The following is a 24,066-nucleotide window of genomic DNA, read 5'->3' as shown; positions in this document are numbered from 1 at the left end:
GGTGTCTTACCAATGTAATAACATTTTGATGAATAAATCAATAGGGGTATGTTATTTGGAGCCTTTAATGTCTGCAAAAATCTCAATCCATTACCATTTGCATTTACATATTGTTTTGGGTGTTATGGTGCATGGGCCCAGATCTATCAGTACTTTGCTTTCTAACATTAATCCCATCATAGGAATCTACTTTTTCATTTAAATTAAAAACCAATATTTTTTATAATAAAACGTTTATATCTTATTATTCAGTATAGATTCAGTGGGACACAAATCTCCCCTTCTGTCTTCTATCGTTTCCTCACTGAACCACTCTTCTTTTCTTCTGACTTCTGCTTCTTCACATCTTTCTTTGCTTTGGAAATGTTCTCATACACTTCTTGTTCCTTGTTTCTAAAAAAGAGAAGATATAACACTAGAATTTTAGAAACCTTCATTAAATGGAAATCAAATTGCATTTGTGAAGTAGTACTCGTAGGCATTTCAGTTAGTATTACCCAACAGTACTGTGCAGGGGCCATGCAAAAGCATTGCTAACATTTCTCAAAACCAAAAATGTTCAACTTAGGAAATAAACACTAAAGAACAGATGACAGGATTTCTTACAGACTGTTCACAGCCAGCTCTGAATCCCTAAATGAACTTTGGACTGTAAACTCTGCTGTCCCATGCAAGCTGCCTAGGCCTGGCCGGCGTCAGGGGGAGCACAGCACACTCGTCTGTACTTAGATAAATGAACCATTTACAACCTTTCCTCCTAACAAAACTCAGGGCACGGAGCCACCCGTGTCAGGCCAGTGCCAGATTTACTCCCAGGGTTTTATATTGTATTATACTCTACTAGAGGCAGGAGTCCATGTGTGGTGTATGCTACTAGAAACAGGAGTCGGATTACATGTGACCTGAGTGCCTCGATCAGCTGCTCATTAATAATTAAGTAATAATAATAGTGTTTCCTCACCATGTGGTCTGACCAGGAAGAACTATGATCCCTTCTGCTTGCGGTATAATCAGGGTTTCATGTTTTTGTCAACAAACTTCAGACCCCCCATTTCCATAGCAGTTCAAACAGATAACGTCCTATTAAAGTTAGACTCTTTTCCAAGTGTTTTTAGGGCACTGAGAATCAGAGTACATTGTTTGAACCCTGAAAAATGAATGGTCTGGTTCAAGTGAGTGTTTGCATTATTTGGTTGGGGCAGACCAAACCACTTCAAGTGAATGTTCCTGCCCTTGTCTCTGCCAGCTGTGTTGTTCTAATTGTGAGATCTCTCCAGAGCCAGAGACTGCAGTAAGGCTACCTAGACAAGCATGTGTCCTCCAAAGGTTACACAAGCCAGCCCCAGGAAAGAGAGAGGGGGCCGACAGAGGAGGGCAGGATGAACAATACACAATGGTCCCATTTTCAATAAGGATTTTAGGAGCTAGAGCTAAGCTGAGAAAGGTACAGTTCACAATTCTGTGAGACTTTCTAAAACTGATTACGCAAGCCAGAGCCTGAGAATACTTTGACCCAATGTGGCAAGAGAGTGCACACATAACACAGACAGACATATACACAGCGACACACAAAAAACAGGCAAAACATCCCAATTTTCACATTTGTCTGGTTAAACCACAGTTTGGGAATATTTATGTCCTCACCTATATTGATGATTCCTAACCACACACAAACGCACATGCACACTCAATTATACACGACACACGTATACACAGATATACACACACACACACAAATACACACACACACACACAAATACACACACACACACACACACACACACAAATATACACATTGCAAATTCACCTGGAAACCTTGCGACTAGCCACCGGATGTTTAAGCTGCAAATTTCCATACTCTGTTTCGGCTCCCTGTAAAGGGGAAGAGGGCAGTGCATGTTACACCAGATGGGTGGTATTGTGTTTGTCAATGTGCTGATGACTAAATTCAAAGATTTATTGGTTTCAGTCATTTCTCTGAACACAAACATTTGTTAATCTTTTGCATACAGAGTCTCTAATAAGATTGTTTTGATGGGATAACTAGTGATTTGGTTCCATATAACCAATATTCCTATCTCTATTCTACCCCTCCCCCCTTTCACCTTGCTGGCCACCATGGAGGCCTTGGAGGCCTCTATGTACTGAGAGACAGCCAGGTAGATGAATTTGTACTGGGCCTCTGTCTGCACCATGCCTGACCGCTGCTCTCGTACCATCTGGATGCTTTTCTGGATGTCTATCTCACAATCCAGACCTATAGGCAACCAGGAAGTCAGAACCAGACGAAAAACATGTTTGAAATTCCACAGTGTCGATAGGCATTACAGGGATCATGGGAAAAATAAAAACATTTAACAATGTCATGAAGATAAGAGACTAACCTTTAGAGTCAATTGTTTCAATGATCATGTCAATCACCACAATGGTACCAGTTCTGCCTATTCCAGCACTACACAGAAACACAATCACAACACAAACAGGCTGCTTAGGACATGCTGTCAGTAGACCTACAATACAATAAGACTGGACCGAATGCAATCAATTAAATACATTCTTTGTAAAGAGATGAAAAGAGAAAAATGTCACAAAATACAATGTCACAGATGTCTAAAGTTTTGTGGGAACATGGAATTGGCATGATGACTGCAGGAATGTCCACTAACGCTGTCGCCAGAGAACTGAATATAAACGTTTCTACAATAAGTTGCCTCCAACATCATTGAACAATTTGTCAATACATCCAACTGGTCTCAGACCAGGTCTAACCACGCCTGCACCAGACCACCACATTAAGCTTCATCCTTCATAATCATCTCATTTTTCAGCATCCCAATGCTCAGCCCCATATTGCAAGGATCTGTACACATTTCCAGGAAGCTGAAAATATCCCAGTTCGTCCACTGCCTGCATACATGTCGGCTAACGAGCATGTTTTGTACACTCAGGATTGAAGGTATCTGGTATCCATAGATTATGGCCTAATTAATACATTTAATACATTTAATGTAGAAATAATTTAAATTAAATTGTCACTCATTTCCTGAAATATACCTGCAGTGGATGACCATCGGTCCGGCATTGGGGAAATCAAGTTGTTTGCTGTTGACCTGACCGAGGAAACTAAGCACGCCCCCTGGCTCCTGGGGCACCCCGTGGTCAGGCCAGCTTAGGTACTGGTAGTGCCAGATGGTACGGCGTGAGTCAGACTGGGAGAAATCAGATAACAATGAAGACAGCTGTGAGTGACAGGGGTACTACCATGAAAGGGTTACATTGAAGACAGCAGTGACAGTAAAGACACCGTTTACAGTGAAGACAGCAGTGACTGTAAATACAGGAGTGATGTTGAAGACAATTGCAGTGACATTGAAGACAGCAGTGACGTTCTAATGAAGACAACCATGAGTGACTGTTGTAAAGAGAAGACTACTAATGAGTGACAGTGTTACAGTGAAGACAACCATTAATGACAGTGTTACAGTGAAGACATCCATGAGTGACAGCATTACAGCGAAGACAACCATGAGTGACAGTATTACAGTGATGACAACCATTAATGACAGTATTACAGTGAAGACAACCATGAGTGACAGTATTACAGTGATGACAACCATTAATGACAGTGTTACAGTGAAGACATCCATGAGTGACAGTATTGCAGTGAAGACAACCATGAGTGACAGTGTTACAGTGAAGACAACCATGAGTGACAGTGTTACAGTGAAGACAACCATGAGTGACAGTGTTACAGTGAAGACATCCATGAGTGACAGTGTTACAGTGAAGACAACCATCAGTGACAGTGTTACAGTGAATACAGCAGTGACATTATAACATGAAGAATAACCCTACTTTTCTGATTATGCAAAAGGGTTTCCTATCAATAATAGATCAACTCAATTAAATTCCCTAAGGAACTTGGCCTTTTTGTCTTAAGGAGTAGCAACTTGGTGAACCTAATGGATTTTTAAACTCTTGCTCCAGTCTCAGATGGAATTAAAATATCAACTGTGGACTTGTTGAATAGAGACAGTCACCATTTTGTGTATGAAAATAACAATCGGAGACCAATCTGAGACTATGTTGGCCAATGCAATTGGCCAACATGCTTTACGTAAGAGATCTCCTAATCTTTGTTGGTATCAGCATGAAAAACCTTGTATAGGCCTAGTATATAACTGCTTTGGTAGATTGCCTGTTAAGAATAACTTGCTTTTTAACAATAAAATAATAACAGTAACGATGACAGTAATGATAACGGTAACAGTGAATGCAATCCAAATAGTGAACATAGTAATGATAAATATGACAGGGATGATGATGGTAATACTAATGACAGTGATGACGATGGTATTTTTAATGACACTGATGGTGATGGTAATAGTAATGACAGTGATGATATTGATAACAGTGATGATAATGATAACAGTTATGAAAGTGATGATAATGGTAACAGTGATGACAGTGGTACTGAAAACTAGTAACAGTGTGGATGATGGGAGGAGCCAGGAATTGGAACCTACCTGGTTCATAGGGAAAATATCCAGTATCCTGATTTTGTAGTCAATTGCATCTCTCTCATCCACACATTGGACCATATATGGGCCTACCTCTTTGAACTCGTTCAATTCTGGCCAGTACGGCACACATTTATTCTGCATAGGAAAACAGGGAAATGGTTTGAGTGAAAATGTATTGAGCAGTTAATTATAATATTTAAATCACAATGTTTTCCCTTCTAAGATCACTGACCCGTCCTTTCTCGACCTCCCTGGTTGTCATGACAATGACCCTAGTCCTCTCCTGCCACACCATCTGCCAGAAATCATTAACCGTGGTTGCAAGGCAGCCCTGGGTGGCAATATACACCTTCTGGTCACCAGGCTCCTGCAACTTATTCTAGACAAACATTGAGAAAGTTATTAGAATATAAATCATATGTCAGTTATTTTCTACATTGAGACAAACCACACTGCAAAAGATAATGTTCATTATGTTTAGATTTGTTATTAATTCAAAACAATGACATTTGTTTCAGTAATGTTGAGGCTACAAGGTGACATAACATGTACTAACCTTCACATAGTTTCCGTTTATGTAATCAGAGCCAATGATATTGGGGTCTCTAGATTGCAGAATGACCCTGGTCTCATCAACTGGGGGGAGAATAGGATGAGTGTTGAGATGGAGGGATGAGAGTGAGTACGAGGGATGAGAGTGAGTACGAGGGATGGTGAACAGACACTGTACACAGTGGATGTCAAGTCGACACATGCAGCTTTATGTAAAGGCCTCATTTAAACGAATCCTTTCAGACCTTCTTGTAATGAAACATTTTAAGAAATAATTTCTCTAAAAAATGATGAATAACAACAGTCAATGCCTTGGTTCCAGAATAACACATCAAGAGAGAGCTATAAAATAATTTGAAAGGCATTGCATTCCTCATGGTGGTGCCAGCATTATGCTCACAGAAACCCAACAGTCACATCCAGGATTGGCCCAGGTAGAAACTAGACTGCAATCCTATAGAGAGCCTGTGGACTGACCAAGGGAGAGACTGTACACAGAAGATCCCCTCGCAATTTCACTGACTTTCACTGACTGGGATAGAATTGCAAAATACAGTTGTAATTGGTTGACAGAAAACTAATCCAAACAAATATTTCCTTTGGAGTATGCACACATGACATTACTTCCTATGTTTTTATTTGGTATATATATTTTTTTTAACTTAAATATTGTTTACGTAAACACAGGATGTTGTTGAAAGTAATAAAAAGGTCTGACATGATTTGTCTTGATTTCAGCCTTTATATAAACAAAAGCTGAATTTTCAGAAAGGGTGTGCAGACTTATGACATGGATAGTAGTGCACAGAGAGTATACAGTGACAGAGTATAGAGTGACAGAGTATACAGTGACAGAGTATACAGTGACAGAGTATAGAGTGACAGAGTATAGAGTGACAGAGTATAGAGTGACAGAGTATAGAGTGACAGAGTATAGAGTGACAGAGTATAGAGTGACAGAGTATAGAGTGACAGAGAGCACATGGATGGAGTATACGTGTACAGAGTGTACACGGACAGAGTGTACACGGACAGAGTGTACACGGACAGAGTGTACACGGACAGAGTGTACACGGACAGTGTGTACACGGACAGAGTGTACACGGACAGAGTTTACACGGACAGAGTTTACACGGACAGAGTTTACACGGACAGAGTGTACACGGACAGAGTTTACACGGACAGAGTTTACACGGACAGAGTTTACACGGACAGAGTTTACACGGACAGAGTGTACACGGACAGAGTGTACACGGACAGAGTGTACACGGACAGAGTGTACACGGACAGAGTGTACACGGACAGAGTGTACACGGACAGAGTGTACACGGACAGAGTGTACACGGACAGTGTACACGGACAGAGTTTACAATTTATTAACAGAGTATAAATAGAAGACATTTGGGAAAAAAGTGGGTAGAAAGATAAAATAGCTATGCACTTTGAAATTAGATGAACTTACAGGGAAGGATGTTCTTATACCGGTTTTTGCTTTTGTTTTCTGGTCTCATTCCTTCCTCCCTGCTCTTTTTCACTTTTGTCTCCTGCTTTTGAAGTGCCTGGAGAGAACAAAAAAGAAAAGAGCGAAAGAAAGAGACAGAAGGAGCCAGTAATTGAGAGACAATTGTTCAGGCAATGCAATTTTAAAATCAAAAACAGCATTACATTACTGATTATCAACCATATAGATGTGCCTAACTTCTAAAAAGACAAATAAAAAACAGCCATGCCATTTCTCAACCATTAAACTTGAATGCTATATTGAATATTCAGGGCCATTTTTTGGAACCAGCGACCCCTTTTCTGATAAATCAATCAGGGACCCCTCATAAGAAGGAACATTGTAGATGCCCTCCTTTAGGAAACTAAACTGAAGTCTAATTGGCACCCACAAGTCGACTGTTTTGCCAGCGAGAAGACCTGGCGGTATCACATTCTACTTTAAATACGTTTGTGGTAGAACATTATAAGGCATTCATGTATTGCATTCAATAGAATGCAGTTTTTGCAATAAAAATTATTAAAATTTATTCAATAAAAATGTATTCAAGAAAAATGTTCTTTGAAAAAACTTCTGAGATCTGCCCAAAAAGTTATTCTCTGACAATAACTTCTAAAAATGCTGATACTCTGGAAACTAGCAGCTTCTGGCCAGTGGGCGCAATTTAGCAACTAGATCAATGAACCACCAAAACCACACAGGGTGCTTGTTTTCAAACTGAGATATGTAGGTGGAGCTAGGTTGGTTTACGCCCAGTATCTGTCTTTAGTCAGGAAAAGCCTAATAAGGTTCTTATTCACAAAGGTACCCTGAGGACATTTCAGTTTTAAATTCAGATAGGTATATGTGTGTGTGTGTAAATAGTATAGACAATATCAACAAATGAATCAGGGTGGAACAGAAGGTGACTGAATTAACTGTCCCACATCCAGCCACATGATGGTAGCAGAATAGTGGCTGATGCTTCCAACAGAACACATAAATGTTTCACTATGTTGCTCAATAATAAAGGCACCGTACATAAAAAGCTGACATGACCAACTAAAACATCAAGCACTGACACACACAAAAACCAAACAAAGGCAGAAACAGAGAGACATCCCATGTTCCTTCCATCACAACGTCCTCTACTCACGTCAAACTCCTCCCAGAATCCAGCTTTGCTCTTCTTGTCTCCCTCTCCCTGATTTTCTCCCTCTGCCGTCTGGTCCAGCAGTCTCACTCTGCTGTCAATGTCTGCTGCATTCACTCTCGTGGAGTAGTAGGGCTGAAAAAGTATGGAAGGACAGTAGACAAGATAGAAGATGAGGTTTGTTCAGATAGGGGTCTGTCATGTCACACATTAGATTTCTCACAGCCATTCAGACCTGCACTGACTCCTATTTCAGATACACCAGGTTCCTGACAACTCCTCACCTGTTTCATATACACCAGGTTCCAGACAACTCCTCACCTGTTTCATATACACCAGGTTCCAGACAACTCCTCACCTGTTTCATATACACCAGGTTCCAGACAACTCCTCACCTGTTTCATATACACCAGGTTCCAGACAACTCCTCACCTGTTTCATATACACCCAGGTTCCAGACAACTCCTCACCTGTTTCATATACACCAGGTTCCAGACAACTCCTCACCTGTTTCAGATACACCCAGGTTCCAGACAACTCCTCACCTGTTTCAGATACACCCAGGTTCCAGACAACTCCTCACCTGTTTCAGATACACCCAGGTTCCAGACAGCTCTTCAATTCCTTTGCGTTTGTAGTGTTCCACCAGATCAGTCAAGGAGTCAAACATCTCAGTCCCTCCCACTGTATACCGGTCATTCTATACACATGTACACACACAAACTTTGTTTTTTAATAAAATAAATATTTGGTATTTTTTCACTACTTTTTGCTACTTTCACTAAATAACAACATTTCTCTAAATTACAGGTTAGATCCATACAATTCTTTTTATTTTTTTGGTGTAAGATCAAGCTGATAAACAACAACAATCTTTTTCACAACCTTTTTTGTTCATATATACCTAGGGGGCCGATCATTTTGGAGGGCACTGTACCTCTAATAAGGAAATGCACCTGATCCTTGCACCTAGGAGTGCCTCTGCCAGGACTGAATGACCCCTAGGACAGCATCTAGCCCTACAATACCCTACAATACCTCTCTTTCAAAACCAAGAGCCTCATGTCTCCCATGAAATGAACCACAGTATGAAATAGCCTGAACCTTGTGGTGCTGCTGACAACACAATCTATTTTGATGAATAGTTTGATACCCAGAATGTCATTAGAGACATATCAGCCTCAAACCTTCATATTGACTTGACTGTGCCTAAACACCAGTGCTTGTGTATATAATGTTTGTCAGTTTTCTTCACAGATGTTTCAAGCAGAAAGGTCAGTCATTGCATAATAACAAACATTTTGGGGAACCTGGACATTAGTGTTGTTTCATAACAAAGTGTATTACTCAAATATGTGGAAAATAGCAGAAATGGCACAATAATAGTGGATATGAGTAAATAATATTAATGAATATTAGTAAATTATCATTGTGAATATGAGTAGATGTGTATTATAACATTGAATATGAGAAGATATTAATTATAATCGTTAATATGAGTAGATGTGTATTATAACAGTGAATAGGAGCAGATATTAATTATAATCGTTAATATGAGTAGATGTGTATTATAACAGTGAATAGGAGCAGATATGAATTATAATAGTTAATATGAGTAGATGTATATTATAACATTGAATATGAGTAGATATGAATTATAATCGTTAATATGAGTGGATGTGTATTATAACAGTGAATAGGAGCAGATATGAATTATAATAGTTAATATGAGTAGATGTGTATTATAACAGTGAAAAGGAGTAGATATTATTTATAATAGTTAATATGAGTAAGTTATAATAGTGAAATATAAAATAGTGAGTATGACTAAATGTGAATTATAATAGCGAATATGCATAAATTATAATAGGGAATAATATGAGTGAATATGAGTACATTTTAATGATAATAGTGAAGAAGAAAAAATTATAATACTGAATTATATTAATGAATATGAGTAAATTATAATAATTAATTATAATAATGAATATGAGTCAATTATTGTAGTGAATATGAGTAGATGAGAATCATAACAGTGAATATGGGCAAATGTTAATTATAATAGTGAATATGAGTAAATTATAATAGATAATTATAGTAGTGAATATGAGTGATTGTAAGTTATATAAAATGAATGAATAAATTATAAGTGAATTACATTAACGAATATAAGTAAATTATAATAATGAATTATAGTAATGAATAGGAGTAAAATATAATAGTGAATATGAGTCGATTATAATAGTGAATTATAGCAGTGAATGATTAAAGTATAATAGTGAATATGAATCCATCTGTGTAACAGAGAGAAACAAATACCTGGCACATTATCTTGATGTGTGAGACTCTCCTACCCCCACTGGAAGCCTTGGTCTTCTCCTCTGTGAGGACAGACAGGACAAAGTCTCCAGGTTTGGACAGAGACTGGCGCACCAGGAAGGTCCCAGGCTCATCCCGTTCCCATAGTAACTTCTCTGCGTTGGAGCCCGACAGGTGCCCGTGGTACCACCTGTGTCGGCAACAGAGAAGGCCTCAGCGGCTTCAAACAAAAGCATGACTAACACTTCACCAAGAGCAAACAACTCCAGTCCTGGAGGGCTGCTCTGCTTTTGCTCCAGTCCTACTGGGAGAGCCGCTCATAATGTGTTACTACACTATAACAGTACAGTTATGTGGAGTAGCATAATCATTAATACCAAATTATACAGCCGAGGCTAAATATAATGTCATGCAACTTTCATCTGAACAGAAAGTGGTGTGGTAAGATTTTCTGGCTCTTAGAAACAATTATGGTTACATGCGCTTTTACAGATGCATTTGCCCGTATGCAATGTATTTCTGTCCTATTAGTATGTGTGCTTGTGTGCGCACGTGTGCACATTTGTGTGCTTGTGTTACTTTACACTGGCTAGTATGGTAATCGTCTGAGTGCTGCCTGCAGCTTAAATTTAGTCACAGTTCTCTATTTCTTCATCTGAACTTCCTGCTTTGCGGTCGGAAAATGTTGATGACAGGATTTCGTGGCTGGAGACAACACGATATTTATAGCCTGAGCACCTCCCAACCGCCTGCCACCTTAATCACCTCATACATCCAGTTTATGAGATTAAACTACAGAGATTACAGAGAAGCATGGATTCGGGTTGCATCCTCACCGAGGTAAAAAGCCAAATTCGAAGAATTTGAATACACATCACATTTCTTTATATGAATGGGCACGTTCGAATCAGACTGCAAAAACCTGTTAACCCAAAACGTGTGATATGTTTATCGAGATAGAGATAACGGGGGGAAAAAAGCAAGGTTTAGATAGATGTCAGAAGAGAGGAAGGTAAGGAGGGTCTGGTCACTGTTCTCAGATGTGTCAAAACTTCAAGTTTCCAACCGCAGCCAGAAAGGGAAGTCAAACAGAGAAAGAGAGAAGAGTAGGGAGAGGAGGGGCAGCACATTTGTGATTTACACACACACATACACACACACACACACACACATACCTAAAGTAACAACAAGTGAAGACCGTTGAAAGACATTTCTACTAGCTGAAACCTGAGAAAGCCATCTGGTCCACAACATGAAATGTTTAGAAAAGAAGAAAAAAGAAAATGCCTTGATATTAAACGTCCTGGGAGTATTTTAAATAATTCCGCATTGTGATTCACAATTAAGTGAATCATAAAAAAAGGTAAAGCAGAGTGCACCGCTGGATGGTAACAGCAGGGCTTAGATGTCTAGGGTTTAGAGTGAACAGGCACAAGCACCTCTCAATGACTCTGTCTGGTACTGAGGGTTAAGGTTCTATCATAGTCAAAAAAATCCACCTGAAGCCGTCAGCTTTCGTACTTTTTGTACTGGTCCTGAATGTCATGTCACAACAGGACGCAGGTTTTATCATGTACAAATGTAGACTAGAATTTGGACTGTAGGGTCAAAGGTTAACGGATTAGAGGTGAGAGTGTATTGACCTCTCGGTGGTGGGGTCGGAGCAGTTAAGGGGGTATTTGAGCTCAATGGTGGTGCCGTCCTTGTCCTGCAGGATCCCGTTCTCTGCAGTGTAGTAATCCACCAGCTCAGAGAGCGTGGCAAACTTCTCTCCTCCATACAGGTCATAGAAGTCCCCTGTGTTCTGGATACGAATGTGGGTCACAGCCTCACCCACCCTGTGGGGACAAACGTCAGGGGACATTCACGGGACAGTTAGTGGCAGTACGTTGTTACTGAGCTCCTTAGAGGCTAATAGAGGATCAGACAAATGTAAGAGTGTAGAGAGATTTCATAAACTGACATGCAACATTAAAGGGGCAACATGTAAGGTTTTTACTGTTCTTTAAAATACGAGTAAATACAAGCATAAATCACCAGAATACGGAATCGGCAGTTAATGTTTAAAGTTTCAAATATGTTTTTCTATTAAATTGTTCAGAGTGCCTTAGATATTCCCCACTTTTTCGCCAGTCCGTCTATCAGTTTGCTTTGACTTAGTCTCCTCAAAGTACAACACTTGACTAATTAATACGATTCAGATCTTTTTCGATAAGGGAAGATGAGGAAGAGACAAGTCATGAGGAAAATTCTGTCTCGTAAATGTCAGAGGCAGAATTCTACACAATGTAGCTTTAATATAAAAATTGTCGTAAATCAATTTAACAGACCGAAGGAGAAAGAAAGAAATGGACAACTACCTGACAGAGAGAGAGAAGTCTCCCTGGTTTTTCCTACTGGGTCGGGCTAGGAAGCTGCCATTAATTCCTCTGCTCTTCAACAAAGACTCAGCTTCCAAGCCAGAAATATCCCTATGGAACCACCTGCATAGAGAAACACCAACACTTACCTACATATAAATGCAAACATACAGTACATATATACACGCGCATAAACGCACACACACACACAGACAAACACAGACAAGTTTGTATGGCTATTCTCATGGAGACCAGAAAATAAAATCGTAAGCTCCCTTGCCCTAATCTTAACCCTAAACCTAACCCTGATCTAACCCTAACCCTAACATTAACCCCAATAAAGTAACATTTATGCCTAAACTTTACCTAGATGTAATGCCTAACCTGAACCCTAAACTTAACCAACAATGCCTGGACCTTAAAGAAACTCCAATTCTGACTCTAAAATAAATTGTAAGTTTGACCCTAAACCTAAACCCTAACCCGGAAATAGACTTTTGCCTGAGTAATTTCTTTTCTGGTTTTACTATACATGAGATTAGTTACACCTAAAACACACACACACACAAATCTACATATATACTTCAAATGCATACATACAGAACAAATATAAAACCACACAGACATACACACAAACCTACACATATACTTTAAATGCATACATACAGTACATATATACGTACGCATGCACGCACACATGCACACAGATTTACCTGCATATATACTTTAAATACATACATGCATACAATACATATATACGCACACGGACACACACAAACCTATATATGGGGAGAATTATTTATAGCACAAAAAAATCTCCTTTAGTCAACTTTTTTTTTTTTAACACCAAAAATGGCACATTTTCGTGGCTTAAAGAAACCTCCTAAAAATCTACACTACCTACTTAACATTTAAAAGAGAGTGGTTGTTAGATGAAAAATTTTAAATAATTTTAACAACAACAAAACAGCGATGTCTTAATATTGTCTTAACACCTGGGAGTCAACACCAGGAGAAGCACATGTAGCAGCCGTCACAACTGTGAATACTTTTCTTGGCTTACGGCAACAAACAGTACATATACACTGTGAGGCCTGAGATTGGACCACTTATAAAGCCATTCGCATATCTTTAGCATGAACATCTGTGTAATGGTTTTGCTGAAGAATAAAGCTCGATCCCAGGGGTGGGTTATCCTAAAATGTTTTTTAAGTGGGTTTTGCTCTGTTAATATTTATTTTGACCTTGACAATATCTCCAAACGACAATCATAACAACCATGCAATTCTGCTACCAAAATAAAGTAAAATAGTGTTACATTGGCTTCAACACAAACTGGCAGTTTCAATTGAAACCAAAAACTAAATGTCGTTTCCATGTTGTCCTGCAGTAATAGGAAATGGTCTTGTGGTAAACAGAAAAGATGATTTGGATTTGACTCTTTCCACACAGGCTTCAAACTTTTCAGTTTGTCATACATGATAGTAATGTGAAGTGAATGGAATGTTGTTCATTCGTTTGGTATTTTAAAGTATTGTGGTGACAGCATCATTTTATGGGAGTTTGTTAGCATTATTCTAAAAATAAAAGGGGCAAAGCTTGAGTAAAGTGTAAACAGTTTTTCTGAATTGGTCAGTTTCTGCCAGCTTTTAAAGAAAACTGAGACAGGGTTTGAATAACACTATTAACAATGCATTTTTTGTAATTGAGCATTTGAGCATCTTTTAGGTACAATTTAATTATCAAGTTGTGAAGACGTGCAATGGGTATGTAGACTTTCACAAGACACTGTATAGAAGGCCTATGCACGCAGAGACATATTTTGGATATTACTATTTTTGGGGGGCTCACAGAAATCTTATTTTTCCATACCAAAACAAAATTCTCCTTAAAAAGTCCTTAAAACAAATTGTTACCTTAAATGAAACCTCTAAAAGGGGAAAAGACGATGTCACCGTTTTCTATTTTTCTGTCCTTTTCTATTTTTTACTGTCCTTGGTCATCCCAAATATAGTAAAACAAGGAAACACACACAGACACACACACACACACACACACACACACACACACACACACTGTCTGACACATTCAATAATTAGTTCAGTACAAATCCACAGAACAGTTGTTCATACCATTGAAACAACCATGAGACCATGGAATTTGAAAAGCACTGACACTGCAACTGATTATCTCTCCCTGACACTTGGTCCCTCCAAAGGCAATCATCTGAGACATGGTTTTAAATGTCACTTACATTACAGCACACCTGTTTAAACCTACTTTAAAAGCCTGCCTTCCATTATAAGGTCATAGATTCACAGAGTACCAGGTAGAGTGAAGTCTGAAGCAACCTTTTTCTGTTATAAAATACATTAGCCTAGACAATAGACTCAAAACAGGTAGACCTCAACATGGCCTCTGTAGACAGACCATATTACACCTACTCACAAACCCACAAAACAAACCTCATTACTATTTAACACCATTTCTTTCAATGGCCACTCATTGAGCCTAAAATAACTGCCTGCTTCTATGAGTTTAACCATGTCTAAAAGGTGGGGCTGAGGATCCTCGCTAAACAGATGACTGATTACTTTTGAATAAAATGAGAAGCTGTTCATTTTCTATCACCATCACATCTATCTTTTTTCAAGTGGATCAAGATAGACTGTTTCCTTGTCTAGGAGTGGAAACACAGGATATGGATATGTTATGAGTGATTGATAGACTAAGAGCATGATGCAAATGTGGAATTGGTTCATGTTTAAAAACAAAATGTTACACATGACCTACAAAAGACACAAAAGGAACAGAAAACAGTGCAGAGCAGAGCACAACACATGAAAGGAGAGAACAAGGAAGAGACAGACAAGTTGATATTGTGCACCAGGCAAAGGCAGATCAAAACCAGGGTACAAAAACTGACTGCAAGTGTCTTGGCAACTCACCGAACCATTTTCGTCTTCTTCACTTGTTCTGTGGCCAAAAACAAACAGGTAGAATAGTGAGCCAAACGTACAGGCTGGCAAACCGTCATATATGGAAACTAATACTATACACAGAAAGCGATGCATCTTAATGCCTTTGGAAATAAACTAACTGTGGTTATTTGTAAATTATTATATAATATAACTATTCCTATTGTATTCTAACAGTATACGTTAATACATTCGTTTGCTGTAGTTCTTTCTCCATTTCTGTAATTCAAGATCACATACTCAAAGACCACCCCTCCCAACAAGTTGTTCTTCCTCTTTTACTCCCACACTCATCTGTCTATCAAATCCTCTTTTCTCCCTGTTATGTTAGGTAGACAAATAAACAATCTTACAGTTCTCAGCTCCTTCTGAAAACAAGTGACAATCTTGCTGCCAGGCTCGTTTATGTCTTGCCCCTCCGCCCCTCCCCTCTTTTCTCTCTTTCTCTTGGTCGTTGTGTGACAGTCGCTCCTTCCTTCCTTTTTGTGGCTCCTTTCACAAAACAGTGAAAGCAAGAAACAGACAGGCTTAAAAATAGCTGACAGGCCGGAATCACTTACATATATAGAGACTACAAATGTCAACACACCAGCAGCGTGGTGTTTTTATCAGAACACCTATCGCTATCCCCTCAAAATCCTCCTAGTACCGCTCATTTTCTTTAAACAGACAGTCCAGAGACAATAGGCTGCATATGTCCTATTATACACTGTTCCTCTGTGAAAGACAGAGAAAACCCCTTTAAAAGGTCAACTAAGGCTGCACTGGGCAGCACCCCACCAGTAACAGGAGAGAAGACTAGTCCCTCAAACAAATCGTCATTCATAGGTGTTTTTCCTCCTTTTCCTTTCCTCATTCTCTCTTTCTTCTAACACACCTGCCCCCCCCACTCTCTCCATATTCTGTAGGACTGTCTTTTTCTTTTTCCTGTTGTGTGTGTTTGTCTGTGTGTATCTAATATTTTGTGTGCCTTTTGTTTTACATGCACAAAGGTTACGTTTGCATTACACTTCCTTATTTTCAAATTGCGACCTGTTGCTCTCAAAACATGTTCTGTGAGTTCATGAAAGCAAAACACAAAATCACAAACAACAAACATAAATGTAAGTAGTCATAAAAGAAACTGAACAACACTATGTGACGGGTCCTACGATAAATGTGAAAAAGTTACATGGTGAAGTGGGGGGAATATTATTTGCAGATGTTATTTAGACCTTAAAACTGAAACTACTCTTCCCACAATGCAAAGGAAGCGAGTGTGGCTACAGAAAGTACATCACAAAAGAGCAGGGCTATGGTGTCTAACAGAATTGTACTCTAAACAAGAACTTCCAGGGCTATTACTTTGCCTTGCAAATTATATTCCTATTGCCTCCACTTTTAAAAAGGTGATTTGAATACTGAATGTAAACATCTATGAGGACAGGAAAGCAGTATAAAAAAAATTCCCAGGCATTACAACAAAGATTAACAAAAGGCATTTGCAGACACACAAACACAAACGTTAGTCCGCAATTCCAACAGACATATGCTGAAACACAAAATATTTAACTATGATATTAAAATGTCAAACAAAAAACATAACTTTGCACAGTAACTACCAACAATTTCCACCAAAGAATTGACCCCCAACAAGACTGCATCACGATTACTGTGGAATTGGTCCAAAAACATGCAGCAGAAGTGTTATTGGGTTCTGTTCCCCATTTACGCCTGTCAACTTGGTAACAGTAGTACTCACCCACAAGAAATTGAAGGGACTTTGGGCAGGTGTTATAGAGAGCAGTCCAGCTATCCCTACCAAGACAGAATAATCCAAGTGATAAATCCAATCTCTACTACAAAACAGGTAGAGATTAGTCCAGTGAAGTCTGCGCTGTCCACTTAACTAGTACTTTATAAAATGACTATGTACTTCCTGCTGCTTCTCTGCTCTGTCCCCCTTTCAGGTTTTTCACCCATTTTCCTGCCACTTTCCTTCAAAAACCTCTCATTTCCTCCCTGTCCGTTTCCTACTTGGTCTCCACACGTCCTGTCTGCCGTCTCCCTCTCCCCATTTCCCTCCCTCTGTACTGATAAGTTATCAGCAGGCGCTCCAACCTCACAGTACTTTCTCCCACCCTGTAATTTTCTTCAATTTACTTAATTACCCCTCTCACTGTCTGTCTGGAAGAATAAGCCTGTTCCTCTTTCTGTAACTGTCCACACACGACTGTTGTTCTCCTTCCCTCTCCTGCAAATTTAAATTTGTTTGAATGCAAATTTTCTTTTTCACCTTTTCAGTAGTACATTTGCCATCACACTCCATCCTCTTCATGTACCGGTGTTCTTGTGCTGCTTACTTTCTATACAGTAAATTAAGACTGGTGGTGGTAACACCCTGGTCATCTCAATCTAAATCATTCAGATTAAGACTGGTGGCGGTAACACCCTGGTCATCTCAATCTAATCATTCAGATTAAGACTGGTGGCGGTAACACCCTGGTCATCTCAATCTAGTCATTCAGATTAAGACTGGTGGTGGTAACACCCTGGTCATCTCAATCTAATCATTCAGTCTTATTATTCATTCAACTACATAATAAAGGGCAAGGAAACAAACTTCTCAAACTGTTACCCTTTTTATTATAGTTCTTAAAAAGAAACTGCACCGTTAAAAACAACAAGGTGGTAACCATAATAATATCGCAAAATGTAAAATAACAAAACATTTGACTGTAAGAAATTAAATTAACTTAGAGATTGCAATCATTCTCAATGCTGTCCCAGGTGTCTAAATGTGTGGTTCTGTTGCATGTCCTTATTTGGGCAAAAAGGGGACAGAAGTCTTCAGAAACATTTCTGATGCAGTCATTCAAGAAGCCAATCAGTGTAGCGGTGTATGCAGAAGTGTATGTAGGGATAGCCAATCACAGGCTAATGTCATGGCCACCTGAGTTTGCAGGTGAGGGGAGCTGTGAACAGAGTGGGAGGAGCAGAAGTGTAACACAGAACCAAAGAGTAGCAATATTAGTATCCTAAAGTGTTCTCATTTGTTGACGGTAATTAAGTCTCTCTGCGGTAAAGCATAGAGCTCACTGTCAACAACAGACTGCAGGAGAGAATAAGTGCGCGTGCGCGCACACACGCACACCCACACACACCCACCCACCCACGCACGCACAGATAGACAAACTCACGCACACACAACACAAGCACAACCAAAACTGGAATAGGCGGAACAGAAATTGATCTAAATTCCAAATGATCTTGTATACCCACTGATGATCAATTGAAGGGTACATGTTGCATATCAAATGGAGTTCTGCACACCCACAGAACCACGTCCACGTATTATCATAAAACGTTCACTAGAGTGGAAATGTTCATTCTACCCATTCAAATTCTATGGGACAGAGCCAGCTATGCAGCCGTCTAGTTTATACAGTGAAAACAACCTTTCTGTGAAGGTTCAACACATAACAGACAGTGATTTAGTTCATCAGGAAGATACTGTCAAGACGGGAAGTTCCCAGGGGAGCAGAGAGGCCGTGTTCCTTTAGGTGTCGTTAAGTGAAGAGGAAGCAGAGTAGTTGTAGTCTACGGTTTCCAGAGTAGAGGTGTTTAAGGGGGGGGGGGGGGGTAGAGAGACTCTACTGTCCAGAGTGTGACTTCGGGTCTGGGGACAGGAGAGCGGGGTGAGATGAGGGTCACTTTCCCGATTCCAAAACGCGGGAGGGAGGACTCCTAGGGGAAGATGGATGGGACTTGTCAGCGCGGCACCTGCATCTGCGTTGTCTGTGATTGGCTCTGGCCAGTGACCTCTGAACCCCGGCTAGCCAATCGGCTGAGTATGTTCCTCTCTGACATCTGCAGCCGTACAGCGACAGGTGGTATCCTGGCGATTGTAGCTGGGAGACGTGTGACGTCGGCCTTCATGTCACTGAGAAGCTCCTCTAGCTGTTTGAGAACTAAAGGAAAGGAAGCATTACTATCATGATCAATGTCAAACTAACACAGTTTTTACCCCACGATATCTATAGCCCTGTCTCATCGCGACAACTCCCAATGGATTCAGGAAAGCTAAAGATCGTGGCAAGCCTTCCTCCTAGGCATCCACGCCAAACTTGGTGCTTTTTTCTACACTGCTCTTCCAACCAGGAAGTCACATGGGTCAACGTGTGAGAGCCCGCTCACTCACCTGACAACCTTTTTTTTTTTTAGCTTTGCAGGCGCACAATCTACCTGAGGGAGTTGCTAGAGCGCGATGAGACCAGGAAATCCCTGCTGACTATGCCTCCCCCCTCCCTGGGCGATGCGGGAGAATTTGCATCACCCATGAGGCTTTCCAGCCACTCGTCAGCTAGCGGCACAGTCAAGAATCAAATCTAGACTTTGGCGGTCAGGTTGGTGCTACGAAAGAGCGCCTTAGATGGCAGCGCCACCTGGGAGGGCTTCATAGAGTTTAGGAAACAATGAAAGGGATGGAGAGAGGGAGAGAAATAAAAAAAGATGATGGAAGTGGGTGAGGAAAATAGAAATAGAAAAACTAAAATGAGAAATGGGAGAATCAAACCAGTCTAACAACAGGGCGACATGTGCGTGCGTGCGTGCGTGCGTAAAGCCTACCTTTGTGAAGTACGGCGTTGGCGGGTTTGTTCCCTGACATGGACTCCTTGCTGAGGTGTTGGTGGGACTCGGCCAGGCACTCCACCTCGCTGAAGCGCGTGTTCAGGGCCATGGAGGGGTGGGCTGGGTCCTCAGACATGTTGAGGTAGGCCGCCCGGCGAAGCTGCTCCTCAATCACCAATGCCTGCTCCAACAGCTAGGGGGAGACACGGAGGGGCCATCAGAGAGACTGAGGACCTTTCAGTTGGGCTTGGAAGCTGAAACACCATCGCCTTTAACCGCACAGATCAAGGCAGCACCTCAGTCAGTAGTCCCAGACTGCACGTTATGTTCTCTCAACATGGTGAAGAAATTATCGACACTGCATTTCCCAAGGCAACATATACATTCTCCCATTGGGTCAATCACTGTGCTGAGGGAAATGTATAATTCTGCAGCAGTTACTTCTAACTGGACTAGTGGAAAGGAGTATACCTAAAGATGTGGAATACTACACCAATATGAACTTCAAAGTGACAGGGAGCAGAGCAGCTCTTCTTCCACCTGTGTGTGTTGCTGTAGCAGATACAACCAGAAACAGGGGCTAGTTATACACATCTTTGGCTGTGGTGGGAAGATAAAATGCATAGTGGAAACCACACATCTCGGCTGCTGCTTCCCTGATGTTTCGACCCATCAATCTCACCATGATATCCGCGCAGCGCCCTGAAAACCGCTGTAAAGGTGATATGACACGCTGCCATGATGACGGCACTACAGGGGCAATATGACAATGCTGTAAGTGGCAGCAAGGTGGTGTAGTGGTTAGGGCATCTGACTGGGGTCCGCCAAGGTGAAGTGCTAAGCTGTTCGGTCCCTGAGCAAGACAGTTAACACTAATTGCTCCTCCTCCCCCGTAACATTGAAGTATGTAAATAAGAATAGGTTCACAAACGGCCTGTTTAAGTAACAGTAAAATAAAACACAGCATTAGAGTAGTCTAGGGATCAGAGAGAGGGGGAGAGAGAGAGGAAGAAAGCCAGCCCACCTTAAACCTTCTGGCCAGGAACTTGTTTTTAATCTCCAGGAAGTTCCCACGGCTCATCTCTCCTTTAAATGGTTCGTTGAGGATGGCATACTTGACGTCGTTCTGCACATCCTGCCAGCGAGCGTACCCGTGTCTGAGAGGCGCCACAGTCAAAGATGGTGACATCATAATGACCCCCAGGTGTCCCTCCCCAACGCTGACATGCTGAGTGGTGCACAGGTCACCAGCCCTGCTCCCCATAGGCTCTGGTTTCAGCCCAACGTCCACACCTGACTAGTGAACCTCACACGGAGTCAAAGGATACTGAATGATGCCTGCAAGAAGCCAGTAGTCATGGCGACGGTGCCAGATCTCAAATGTTTTCTTGGTGACTGTGGCTGCCCTCTCCTCGTTCTGCCACAGGGAGTGGAGCTCTGTACACACACGTTAGATGATAAATAGTCAGGGAGTGGAGCTCTGTACACATACGTTAGATGATAAATAGTCAGGGAGTGGAGCTCTGTACACATACGTTAGATGATAAATAGTCAGGGAGTGGAGCTCTGTACACATACGTTAGATGATAAATAGTCAGGGAGTGGAGCTCTGTACACACACGTTAGATGATTTATAGTCAGGGAGTGGAGCTTCATAGAAATGTTAGATGATAAATAGTCAGGGAGTGGAGCTCTGTACACACACGTTAGATGATAAATAGTCAGGGAGTGGAGCTTCATAGACACGTTAGATGATAAATAGTCAGGGAGTGGAGCTTCATAGACACGTTAGATGATAAATAGTCAGGGAGTGGAGCTCTGTACACACGTTAGATGTTAAATAGTCAGGGAGTGGGATTCAGCAACTCAACCACATGTATGTATTTACAGGGAAATTACCTGTGAATCCTCCATCTGCAATGTTGAACATGAACCTCTGTTTGGTAGCTTTCTTCTTCTCCTCACTCACATTAACTACCATCGCTGAAGACACTGCTATCACTCCTTTAGCATTCTCTCCATTCTGCAGCTTGGCAGACTCCTCCGTCTTCACAACATCTTTCTCTTCCTTTTGCTCTGAAGTGAGTAATAATATTATAGCAAGTTCTGCGAATTTGTGGGGTGAGTGTATTTGTGACGTGTGTGTGTGTGTGTGTGTGTGTGGGTATTTGTGGTGTGTGTGTGTGTGTACCTTTCTTGTCCTCCACAGAGGGGCTGGTGTCCATCATCTCCTCCTTGCTGTCCTCAGCTAAAACAGAAAACAGCTCAGGTTTACAATCACATGAAACGGGAGCACTTTGTACATTACATGAATGCATCCTGACTGTCCAGGCTCACCTTTTAGTTTGGCCTCTTCTGTCCCAGCGGTGGGCTCTGACATTTCACCCTTTACCTCTTTCTCATTAGAGGTCCCCTTAGGTTCCTTCTCTTCTGTCTCTTTGTCCTTTACTTTTTCTTTCTCCTCTTCTGTCGAGGGGGACTCTGTATCTTTCTTTTCAGATGCTGTTTCCATCTCATCTGGGATTTCAATAATCTGGACAGGGGACATGGGTTGGATTTGGGTTTTAATGGGACCATACTGACAACTAGTGTGATGAATCATGTGAAAATGTAAGCCCTCACCTCTGGGTCTTCGGTCTTGCCAGGACCCTTTTCTGACTCTACTTCCTTCTGGACATCCATCTCCTTCCCAGCATCGTCAGTCTTATTGACATCCTCTGTAGAGGGTGGGGAGAGGCAGAGAAAGAGAGAAATGGATTACAGTTGAACATATCTACTGCGTGTCTACTTGGGGACAGGGGTGTCGGGCTGCGTGTCTACTTGGGGACAGGGGTGTCGGGCTGCGTGTCTACTTGGGGACAGGGGTGTCGGGCTGCGTGTCTACTTGGGGACAGGGGTGTCGGGCTGCGTGTCTACCTGAGACAGGGGTGTCGGGCTGCGTGTATACTTGGGGACAGGGGTGTCGGGCTGCGTGTATACTTGGGGACAGGGGTGTCGGGCTGCGTGTATACTTGGGGACAGGGGTGTCGGGCTGCGTGTATACTTGGGGACAGGGGTGTCGGGCTGCGTGTCTACCTGGGACAGGGGTGTCGGGCTGCGTGTCTACTTGGGGACAGGGGTGTCGGGCTGCGTGTCTACTTGGGGACAGGGGTGTCGGGCTGCGTGTCTACCTGGGACAGGGGTGTCGGGCTGCGTGTCTACTTGGGGACAGGGGTGTCGGGCTGCGTGTCTACTTGGGGACAGGGGTGTCGGGCTGCGTGTCTACTTGGGGACAGGGGTGTCGGGCTGCGTGTCTACCTGGGACAGGGGTGTCGGGCTGCGTGTCTACTTGGGGACAGGGGTGTCGGGCTGCGTGTCTACTTGGGGACAGGGGTGTCGGGCTGCGTGTCTACTTGGGGACAGGGGTGTCGGGCTGCGTGTCTACTTGGGGACAGGGGTGTCGGGCTGTGTGTCTACCTGGGACAGGGGTGTTGGGCTGTGTGTCTACCTGGGACAGGGGTGTTGGGCTGTGTGTCTACCTGGGACAGGGGTGTTGGGCTGTGTGTCTACCTGGGACAGGGGTGTTGGGCTGTGTGTCAGCAGGGGTTCCTGTTGAGGGTGTTTTCGTGTCCTCCCCTGCAGCGATGGCCGCCAGCCTCTTGTTCTCCTCCAGCTCCATCATCCATGGCATGGACCACTGACCGTTCACATGCTCAAACTCCTGCACCTTCACAGCGGTCCAGATAACACGCAATCACATTAACTGGAAACAACTGCGAAACCAGTGACTTCAGCGAAATACAAAAAAAGGAAATGATTAGTTGTTCACACTTACGAACCGGCGACTGCTGGGCAACAACACTTACTTTCTTCCTGATTAACGACATCACACCAATGCGTGTAAGGACGTGTTGTCGTGACAACCCCTCCCGCGGAACTCCATCAGCAAAGGTCTCTGCGCCATCAGCCCCAGGCTCACAGAGATGACGCATGAAGAGGGAGACGTAGGCCCTGAGATAGTGACGAGGGGGGGGGGGGGGGTTGCAAAGATCATAGGTTGTAGTAAAAAAAAATATGAAACCTAAAACACAGTTAAATAAATTTCTCTAAA

General features: G+C 41.9%; 2 protein-coding genes across 8 annotated transcripts in view; both read right to left on the bottom strand.

Annotated features, from left to right (window-relative positions):
• Positions 1–49: 49 nt before the first annotated feature.
• Positions 50–15,874, bottom strand: ptpn6 (protein tyrosine phosphatase non-receptor type 6). 2 transcript variants are annotated; one of them, XM_034288646.1, is made up of 16 exons: positions 15,719–15,874; positions 15,336–15,363; positions 12,388–12,510; positions 11,671–11,865; positions 10,028–10,217; positions 8,292–8,408; positions 7,712–7,843; positions 6,538–6,634; positions 5,080–5,159; positions 4,756–4,902; positions 4,527–4,658; positions 3,055–3,209; positions 2,385–2,452; positions 2,106–2,257; positions 1,808–1,872; positions 50–393 (listed from the first exon to the last, which is right to left on the bottom strand). In XM_034288646.1, the coding sequence occupies exons 2-16, from the start codon at positions 15,341–15,343 to the stop codon at positions 291–293; spliced, it is 1,764 nt and encodes a 587-aa protein (XP_034144537.1). In that variant the 5' UTR covers positions 15,344–15,363; positions 15,719–15,874; the 3' UTR covers positions 50–290. The 2 variants fall into 2 exon arrangements, with proteins under 2 accessions (XP_034144537.1, XP_019896521.2); XM_020040962.2 differs by lacking the exon at positions 15,719–15,874 and adding an exon at positions 15,606–15,673.
• Positions 15,875–17,967: 2,093 nt separating this feature from the next.
• Positions 17,968–24,066, bottom strand: part of chd4b (chromodomain helicase DNA binding protein 4b) — a 29,180-nt gene continuing 23,081 nt past the window's right edge. For 4 of the 6 annotated variants that reach the window (XM_029115358.2, XM_029115360.2, XM_029115361.2 and 1 more), the window contains exons 32-41: positions 23,822–23,966; positions 23,526–23,682; positions 22,599–22,693; positions 22,314–22,509; positions 22,168–22,224; positions 21,876–22,052; positions 21,305–21,413; positions 21,001–21,133; positions 19,974–20,169; positions 17,968–19,315 (exon numbers count right to left, since the gene is read on the bottom strand). In XM_029115358.2, coding sequence (XP_028971191.2) covers positions 19,116–19,315; positions 19,974–20,169; positions 21,001–21,133; positions 21,305–21,413; positions 21,876–22,052; positions 22,168–22,224; positions 22,314–22,509; positions 22,599–22,693; positions 23,526–23,682; positions 23,822–23,966 — 1,465 coding nt within the window. In that variant the 3' untranslated portion in view covers positions 17,968–19,115. Of the gene's footprint in view, positions 19,316–19,589; positions 19,799–19,973; positions 20,170–21,000; positions 21,134–21,304; positions 21,414–21,441; positions 21,795–21,875; positions 22,053–22,167; positions 22,225–22,313; positions 22,510–22,598; positions 22,694–23,525; positions 23,683–23,821; positions 23,967–24,066 lie in introns of those variants that run through there. The other 2 variants (XR_003777548.2, XM_029115362.2) reach the window with 2 other exon arrangements.

The sequence above is a fragment of the Esox lucius genome, chromosome 20 (assembly GCF_011004845.1).
Source record: "Esox lucius isolate fEsoLuc1 chromosome 20, fEsoLuc1.pri, whole genome shotgun sequence".
NCBI lineage: Eukaryota > Metazoa > Chordata > Actinopteri > Esociformes > Esocidae > Esox > Esox lucius.
This window is presented reverse-complemented; position numbering and strand designations above follow the sequence as displayed.